The sequence below is a fragment of the Pundamilia nyererei genome, unplaced genomic scaffold (genome assembly GCF_000239375.1).
Source record: "Pundamilia nyererei isolate P.nyererei 1_Seehausen unplaced genomic scaffold, PunNye1.0 scaffold00212, whole genome shotgun sequence".
NCBI classification, from domain to species: Eukaryota; Metazoa; Chordata; class Actinopteri; order Cichliformes; family Cichlidae; genus Pundamilia; species Pundamilia nyererei.
In genome coordinates this window covers 105,696-114,078 of record NW_005187613.1, presented here as the reverse complement: position 1 = coordinate 114,078, position 8,383 = coordinate 105,696, and the positions used below count along the sequence as shown (strand labels likewise).

At 41.9% G+C, this 8,383-nt stretch overlaps 1 protein-coding gene across 1 annotated transcript; it reads left to right on the top strand.

The window, feature by feature from the left end:
- The first annotated feature begins 2,377 nt into the window (after nt 1-2,377).
- On the top strand, nt 2,378-4,559 carry LOC102195357 (CD59 glycoprotein-like). The gene is made up of 4 exons (XM_013914639.1): nt 2,378-2,494; nt 2,841-2,892; nt 3,243-3,365; nt 3,968-4,559. Exons 2-4 carry the CDS (start codon nt 2,844-2,846, stop codon nt 4,066-4,068), a joined length of 273 nt encoding a protein of 90 aa, XP_013770093.1. The 5' UTR covers nt 2,378-2,494; nt 2,841-2,843; the 3' UTR covers nt 4,069-4,559.
- The last annotated feature ends 3,824 nt before the right edge of the window (nt 4,560-8,383 follow it).

Genomic DNA, 8,383 nt, shown 5'->3' with positions numbered 1-8,383 from the left:
TTTAGAACTACAAGTTAAAAAAGAACATAAATAAAATACACTTCAGCTAATAGCTTCTAATTTATTTTCCCAAACCACGCAGAGCCGCAGTATAAGAACCAAAGAGCCGCAGGTTGCCGATCCCTGTGCTAGGGGGTGTGGGGAGCCATGGCCCCGCCCCCCATGGCATGAAGCAGGCATGGAGGAGATCCAGGCCCCAGACATCCATAGGCCCCCCAGAGCACAAGAGCCCAAGGAGGATCATCAGAGGGGCAACCGTGTCACCCACCTGGAAAGAGCAGAGGAAAACCCCCGTACATGTCAGCAGTATTAGAACAGCTGAGACACATTTTCTCTAAACACCAGTTCTCTGTGGCTTTTAAACCCCAGAACACGCTGCGCCAAAAACTGGTCCAGCCCAAGGATCGGGTCCCCGACACAAACAGAGTAACATAGTGTACGCTGTTAAGTGCAGGATTTATACATCGGGGAAACCAAACAAGCTCTGGTGAAGAGGATGGACCAACACAGCAGAGCCTCCTCGTCAGGCCTGGACTCTGCAGTCTATCTACACCTACAGGCCAGTGGACTCTTTCAATGATGAGGATGTAACATCCTGGACAGGGAGGAACGCTGGTTTGAGGGCGGAGTCAAGTCTGTCCTCTGAACTTTCTAACATGGCAATAATGTGATGAAAAAGTTGGGTAGAGTCCTTTCTTGCGTCAGTGCTGAAAAGTCTGTTATTTTGCAATCAGTCATAAACAAACTGGAGTGTCAGGGCTGCACCTGCCTTCAAAAGCAGCACAACAACAGCCACATGTGACTGTTTTAATTTGCTTTTAATGCAAAAAGCAAAGATGTGGGATAATAAACTTGTTAGTTTAAAGTTATTTTATTCCTATTTTCCTTGCAATAAAAGACAGAACAGCAGCAAACCAAGTTCTGTCTGATGGTTTGTTAGGAGGACCACAGTCTGACGTGTACTCGTGGACTGTCATAACGAGGTGATGGGGAGGATAAAATGAAGAGCGTCGTTTGTGTCGACAGGTAACAAACAAACAGAACTATTGAGTACGATAAATCGTTGCCACGGGTGTTTGCAGCACATTAGGCCTATAATGATGTGGCTAAAAATAAGAAATAAAATCATTGACATCAATGGCAGCACTGGACTTTATTCAGTTAAAGCTTCTCAAACTGTCGACAGTAGCTAGCCTGTTTAACACTTTACCTGTAAGACATGGCTGAGTTTAACTCCACCGGCTGGCCGGAGTGTTTCTGTGTGGAGTTTGCATATTGTCCCTGTGTGCAGGTTGTCTCAGGTACTCTGGCTTCCTTCCACAGTCCAGAAACATGCAGATAGTGGGGTTAGGTAACTGGCCTTTCTAAATGGCCCATATGTGTGAATGAGTCTCTCTGTGTTAGCCCTGCATCAGCTTGACAGTCTGTCCAGGGTGTACCCCTATGGCAGGGGTGTCCAGCTCCAGGCCTCGAGGGCCGGTGTGCTGCAGGTTTTAGATCTCACCCTGGGTCAGCACACCTGAATCGAATGATTATTTCATTCCCAGGCCTCTGGAGAACTTTATGACATGTTGAGGAGGTCATTTAGCCATTTGAATCAGCTGTGTTGGATCAAGGACACATCTAAACCTCCAGGACACCGGCCCTTGACGTTCCCCACCCCTGCCCTATGGTATCTGGGATAGTGCAAAATGCTAACTCTTGCCTCATTATTCTTCTCATTTCAGGATATTGACACCTGAAGGTCTGTACAACACGCCTGCTAGAAAGCTTTACATGTTAAACATGAGAAAAGCACAATGCATCAAGCATGACGACACATAGGTGACTTTAGTGGGATGTCCTGTAAAATGCTGAAGTGACCTAAATGGTGACTGCACGTAAATTTTTGAGCTTCAACATAATCAGGAACTTACTACTGGACATTATGTTGAAGCTCAAAAATTTACGTGCAGTCACCAAGTTCCTGATTTACACTTTACACTTCCAGTGTCTTACCCAGCTACACTATAGCATGTGCTGCTAGAGCGATCTATCCGTCCATCCATCCCTCTGTGTACTCTTAAATCATTGCACACTCTTCAGCCTCTGCTGTTGCAACATGAACTCTCCACCAAAAGACAGAATTACTGCTGCAACTGTTGAAAGAAAGGGAAGCAGCATCTAAAAACAGGAAGATAATTAAAAGAACATTTAACAGATGAAAGCTGTTCTTCCTCTTTTTAAGACTCAGTTTAACTCAGCAATGAAATCTGAAATCAGGTCTGCACTTCTGAGAAAAAGCTTCTGGTGCGTGATCCATCAGTGGGATGTAGTTTCCTTGTAAATTTCTTTCTTGCAACACAACTAGAAAGTGTGTTTTGTTGAACCCTGTACTGACCCACCGTTACACAACAGACAGGCTCTTCTGCTTTGTGCTATGGTTGTTAAAGACAGCGCACACTTCCTTCCAACATACGGGACACACATTTGGAGCTGAGGGTCTGAGCAGGAGGTAACAACTCACACGTAGATTAGTTCTTGCCTGCAAACTGTGAAGCAGACTCTGTTTTGTTTATACGATAGTTCACTTGCACATTTCAAGCATCTGACATGCTGATATGAAGATGACTTTAAAGAGCTGCAAAGAACTCTGACACTTACAGGCTTAAATAATGTTGATGCTTTAAAGAGAACAGAGACAGTGAGTATTTGTGTTGGTGTGTCTCTGACAACAAAAGGTCAGCTGTTTCAAAACGACTGATCAACAACCAGATTTTCTTTTTCATCTGAAAAGTCACTGATGAAGAGTCGTTTCCTCGGGCACAGGAGGTTATAAATACTTTTCTGTTTTCTTGCAGATCATGAGAGCTGCGGTGGGTGCCATTCTTCTGTTGCTGACTCTGTGTCAGGGTATGTTTCTTTATTCTTGGCATACATGCAACTTATGCATTTTATTAATTCCACTTAAAGACTGAAGCACAACAGTAATCAGGTTATTTATTACAAAACAGAGAAATAATCATTTAAAGAAATACAAACAAGTACCAACTTTTTATTGGGACTTTGAAGCTTTAACAGGAGTAAAAAATGTCTCTTTTCCATTTTCACCTTTTTAGTTAACATTTTATTTTTATTATTGAAGAGTCCACATTAGTTATTTAAATCCTGTATAATGTGTTAGATATACTGTAAAAATGTTTTATATCTCAAGCCAGAATGATCTCTTACATTATTTTCATGTGTGTGTGTGTCGTTTCCAGGAGAGGCGCTGCGATGCAACTTTTGTTTCTCAGACGACAGTGTCCTCTGCACTCCTACAAGCATCCAGACCTGCTCGGGACGGGCTAACGCCTGTGGTGCCGTGATATTCCAAGGCGCTCTGAGTAAGTACTCTGTGGAAGGTGTAGTGTGTCACATTATACAAGAGATTACTCCCATCAGAACAGAAGTCATCACCACAGGATAACAGTTACTTGAAACAACCCACAGCAGTAACCGAGCCACAGATCCTCCGAGAGGTTCGACAGGTCATCCGTCTATACCTGTATTTGAGACTTTTAAACACTGCATAAAGATAAGGAATGATAACACACACAAAAATTACATATGCTGCATGTGCATCTGATTGTTTTTATTATTTTATTCATTGTCTTACGTGAATATATAAACACATGTCAAACATATGGCCTGGGGACCAGAATCGGTCTCCAAAAGACTCCAATCCGGTCCACTGGACAGTTTTGTAAATTTTGATGGAGGGCACTGATTTTGGACTTTTTACTGTATTTTCGTAGCTTTTACTGTTTAAATTCACACTACACCAAAGTAAGCATCATCTCATCAATAACAGTTAAAATATAGATAAAAGGGGCTGTAAGTGGCCCACAGTGTAAATGGAGTTTGATCTAAACTATGTATCATTATATGCCTGCTCAGTAAGTATGTTCACACGCTCACTTTAAGCGTCTGTGTTTCATTATTGTAGGGTCTTCGTTCCGTCAGTGCATGAACATGGCGGTGTGTCAGGGCTACGTCACAACACCTGGTGTGATCGCCCGATGCTGCAGCACCGACCTTTGCAACTGATCCTCTTCCTTTAAGTCCACAACCACATGATCGCTGATTCCTGAATCAAGACTGGAGGTTGTTAGCTTCACATCCTTCTTACACTGCTTCCAATCAAGGGCACTTCTGTTTGCTTTCTCTGTGATGGTATTTGGTGTCTTCTGTCAGGTCCAAAATAAACCAGTGAGCTTTGACTCTGAATGACACTAGATGGCAGTGGTACACTATAAACACCGCGAGCAGCCACTCATCAGTCTGGAAATCTGATATAGGGACAACCACATTTAATAAAGAGGAAAAAACAAAAAGCCCACACTCGCTCTTTCTTGTTACATAAACTGAATCACATAGAATGACATATTTGAAGCCTGTATCTCTATACACTGATCTCAATTAGTACCTATTGAACAGGAAATAATCCAGCCATTCCCAATCACAGTGCAGTGGATTCTCCTTTGGGAATAGTTCCTCCCTTCTGAGACTGTAAAATAAATCTGTACGAGCTTTGTGCAGTTGGACTTTTGTCCTTTTTTTAACTCGCTCAGCCTGTGTCAGGTGGCTATGAGTCCATTCATCAACTCTGGAAAAACCCCTCAGATCTTGACACAGATAATGTGTCAGGGCTCTGTGTGCGGGCAGGCGGGGATGAGGATCCAAATGCAGGACTCTGAGACAGAATTGTAACTGGAAACCTCAGCTTTATTGCGGCACGAAACAAAAACAGAAACCAAACCGTGAAAACACAAACTGGACCACACAGGCCATTCTGAGGGTTCGACACGACACTGACACAAAGAAACACTGAGCTTAAATACACTGAGCAAGCAATGAGACCTAACGAGACAGCAAAGCCAGAAACACTGACATCAGACATGAACCTTCAAAGTAAAACAGGAAACACTTAAATAAGAGAGAGAGAAAGACTAGACACTGACCTAAAGCTGCAATAATAACAAAATACAACCAGAACATTAATCATAATACAGAAATATACCAGAATAACTGAAACAGATTTATCATAATAATCAACAAAGCACCAGAGAACAGAAAACAATCCATCATTCAAAAATAAACCAAAACATAAGAAACTCAAAATGAACCGTGACACAATGATTTATCACACTGAGGTAATTCTGTGTCCCTGCTGTTTGCAACAGGGATTTGCAGCTGTGTGACCGAAGACATTCAAATTATTCCTAAAATGAAGAAACGTTTTTCTTTAGGCCAGAAAGACAACTTATAAGCACTGTGAGTGCATGTAATGGTGAGAAACGCATTGTCAGTGAATAACTTCATGAAGAAAGCTGCAATTATAAAAGATGACACAGACAAAGATATCTTTGCATGAATACTGTAAAATTCATTATGCCTGTTGTTTGACCTTCTTTTTAGATGATAGTCTGTGGTCCCAGGACGCCTGTATACCTGCATCTCTACCAACTTGCATTGCAGTTTCTGTGCGCTCCAGCCTCTTCTGTTCCATGTGAGGATTTTCTCTAAGGCAGGAGAAATGACCTCCTAGAAAAGAAACAGACTCGGCCATCGCACAGAGGAACACATTCCCTCCTTAAATAAAAACCAAACAGGGTAACCTTTAATGCATCATGTTTTTACTTTACAAGTTCATTAGCATTTTCCCTTTCCAGTTCACAATCAATTCTACCCCCACGTCATTATCCCATAATTTTGTCACCTGCTAAAAATACATGTTCAAAGCAACACAAGGGTGGCCCAATATCAGACAGAATTATCAACTCCACTCTGTAGAGTGAGCAGTAATCACGAAGCACTTTAATTTGTAGATTCAAGCTGTTCTTTATATTTGTCACCAACAGATGTCACTATTTTAACATATTGTAACGTTCCTATAACCTCTCAAGCACCAGATGTTTTGTTCTCACCACAGTATATTGAGGAGGTACAGAAAGATGGGCCGTTAATCCTGAGGAGTTGTCTGGTACAACTCACTCTCCTGCTCCAGAACAATAACAGACTCCTGCTCCCCTTCCCGCACACACTCAAGGACTTTTCCTGCAGCACAACCAGAACATGTCTCGAATTGAATGCATGTATATATTTTATATATATATATATATATATATATATATATATACCTCCCCGGCTTGGACAGTCTTGGTCGTTGTGTCCTTGGGCAGGACACTTCACCCGTTGCCTACTGGTGGTGGTCAGAGGTTCCCGGTGGCGCCAGTGTCCGGCAGCCTCACCTCTGTCAGTGCGCCCCAGGGCAGCTGTGGCTTCAATGTAGCTGCCATCAGCAGTGCGCTATACAAATACAAGCCATTTAGCATTTAAGTTGTTACTGAATAGCTGGAAGAACGTTTGGAAAGAGGAGCTTTGCTTCATCTGTTGCAGTTGGATTTAGAGTAAACCATTTAACCAAAACTGGCTGCAGTATCTTTGGACTTGCACAAAGCATTTGACACATTCACTGCTTATTAAAAAGCTTCTACACCATCAGTTATTCATAAGTGTCTTAAACTGGATAAAATTCAGTCAATCAATACTTTAGTTAGATAGCCCTTTTAAAAGACCAGAGGTACTCCAAAGTGCTTCTCAATAGTGTAATATGAAATAATAGAATGACATACAAACGCAATAAAAGTACAAATTGTACATCCGATGAATCACTAACTAATCATTGCGCAAATATCAGCTGGAAGACTGTTCCAGATGTTCGGTGCAGCAATGGCAAAAGCACGATCACGTCTGGTTTTCAGCCGGGACCGAGGTTGCACCAAGAGCATTTGACGCGATGACTGAAGTGCTCAACTAGGAGTATACAGGCTGAGTGGCTTTTGAATGTAAACAATAAAATCTTAAAATCAATCCGATATTTGATTGGCAGCCAGGATCGGGGTAATAGAATCAAACCTTGTAGTACCAGTTAAAAGGTGTGCCGCTGCATTTTGGGCAAGTTGTAGTTTATGAAGAAGGGCAGATTGGAGGCCCAGGTAAAAGGAGTTGCAGTAGTCTAATCTTGAGGTAACAAATGCATGTATAAGTTTTTCAAGATCCGTTCGCGGTATGTAATGCTTAGCTTTAGAGATTTGTCGTAGTTGGTAAAAGCTAGACTGTAATACAGAGGACACGTTTGAAGGAACTGTCCAAAAGGACACCCAAGTTACGTACTGTATCAGAGAGGGAGGTAGCAAAGGGCCCAAATATATCGGTTAATTGTCCCCGAGGGATGTGGCTATGAAAGATAATAATTTCTGTTTTCTTTTCATTTAACAAAAGGGAGTTACTGGATAGCCAGCCTTTAACCTTCCTCATACAATCAAGAAAGCAGCATAGTGAAGATGGGGTATCGTCCGTCAGACGAAAATAGATTTGAATATCATCAGCATAAAGATGAAAAGAAATTTTATTTTTGTCAAATATAGAGCCCAAGGGTAACATGTACAATGAGAACAACATAGGGCCAAGAACAGAGCCCTGGGGCACACCACAATGAAAAGGGGTAACAGAGGAAGAGTAGCTCCCCATCGTAACAGAAAGGGAACTTTTGATACGATTTAAACCATTCAAGGGGGTTCCCTTTAATGCCTACTAAATATTCCAGTCTTGTTAGCAGAATGCTGTGGTCCACTACATCAAAGGCAGAAGACAAATCCAGTAAAACCAGGACCACAGGGCGCCCTGAATCCACAATTAAAAGAAGGTCATTAAAATCTCTCAGCAGAGCAGTTTCTGTACTATGACATGATGATGTGGTTTAGACCCAGACTGAAATCTGTCGCTAATGTGATTAGCATCTAGATAGGCCTCTAATTGCTGAAGAACGACTTGTTTGCCATAAAAGGTCATTTAGAGATCGGCCTATAATTTGCAAAGTCTTTGTGGTCAAGGCCACTTTTCTTAATGACAGGTTCCACAACCGCATGTTTAAAAGCAGTCCGAACGTGATACGATAGCAATGATGAGTTTATTAGAGATAGAATGCAAGGCCCGATTACATCAACGCCATCCTTAATAATACGAGATGGAAGAATGTCATGTAAAGAGTTTGAGCTTCTCAACTGATCTATTATTTCCTTTAGTGTTAAGAGTAGAAAGGTTCAAACTGGTAAAAGGCCGAACAGCATCTTAAAGTTGGAACTTGGCCCTGCATTTAACCGCCGGTAAATGCAGGGCCTTTAATGATGCAATTTTATCTGTGAAATAATTCAAAAATCGCTCACAGAGAGCTGTGGAGGCCTCCCTCAGCACATCTGACCGAGGGTTGACCACTGAATTAAAGATTTTAAATAAAACTCGAGGATTGTGACCATTGGCCACAATGATGTCCGATAAGAAGGCCGCTTTAGCCATCTGA

What these genes read in the sequence shown, in the direction of transcription:
- LOC102195357 (XM_013914639.1), top strand. Translation starts at nt 2,844, where the DNA reads ATGAGAGCTGCGGTGGGTGCCATTCTTCTGTTGCTGACTCTGTGTCAG. An exon ending in GTTGCTGACTCTGTGTCAGG is followed by an intron (nt 2,893 to 3,242) that starts GTATGTTTCTTT and finishes TGTCGTTTCCAG; the next exon opens with GAGAGGCGCTGCGATGCAAC. An exon ending in GATATTCCAAGGCGCTCTGA is followed by an intron (nt 3,366 to 3,967) that starts GTAAGTACTCTG and finishes TCATTATTGTAG; the next exon opens with GGTCTTCGTTCCGTCAGTGC.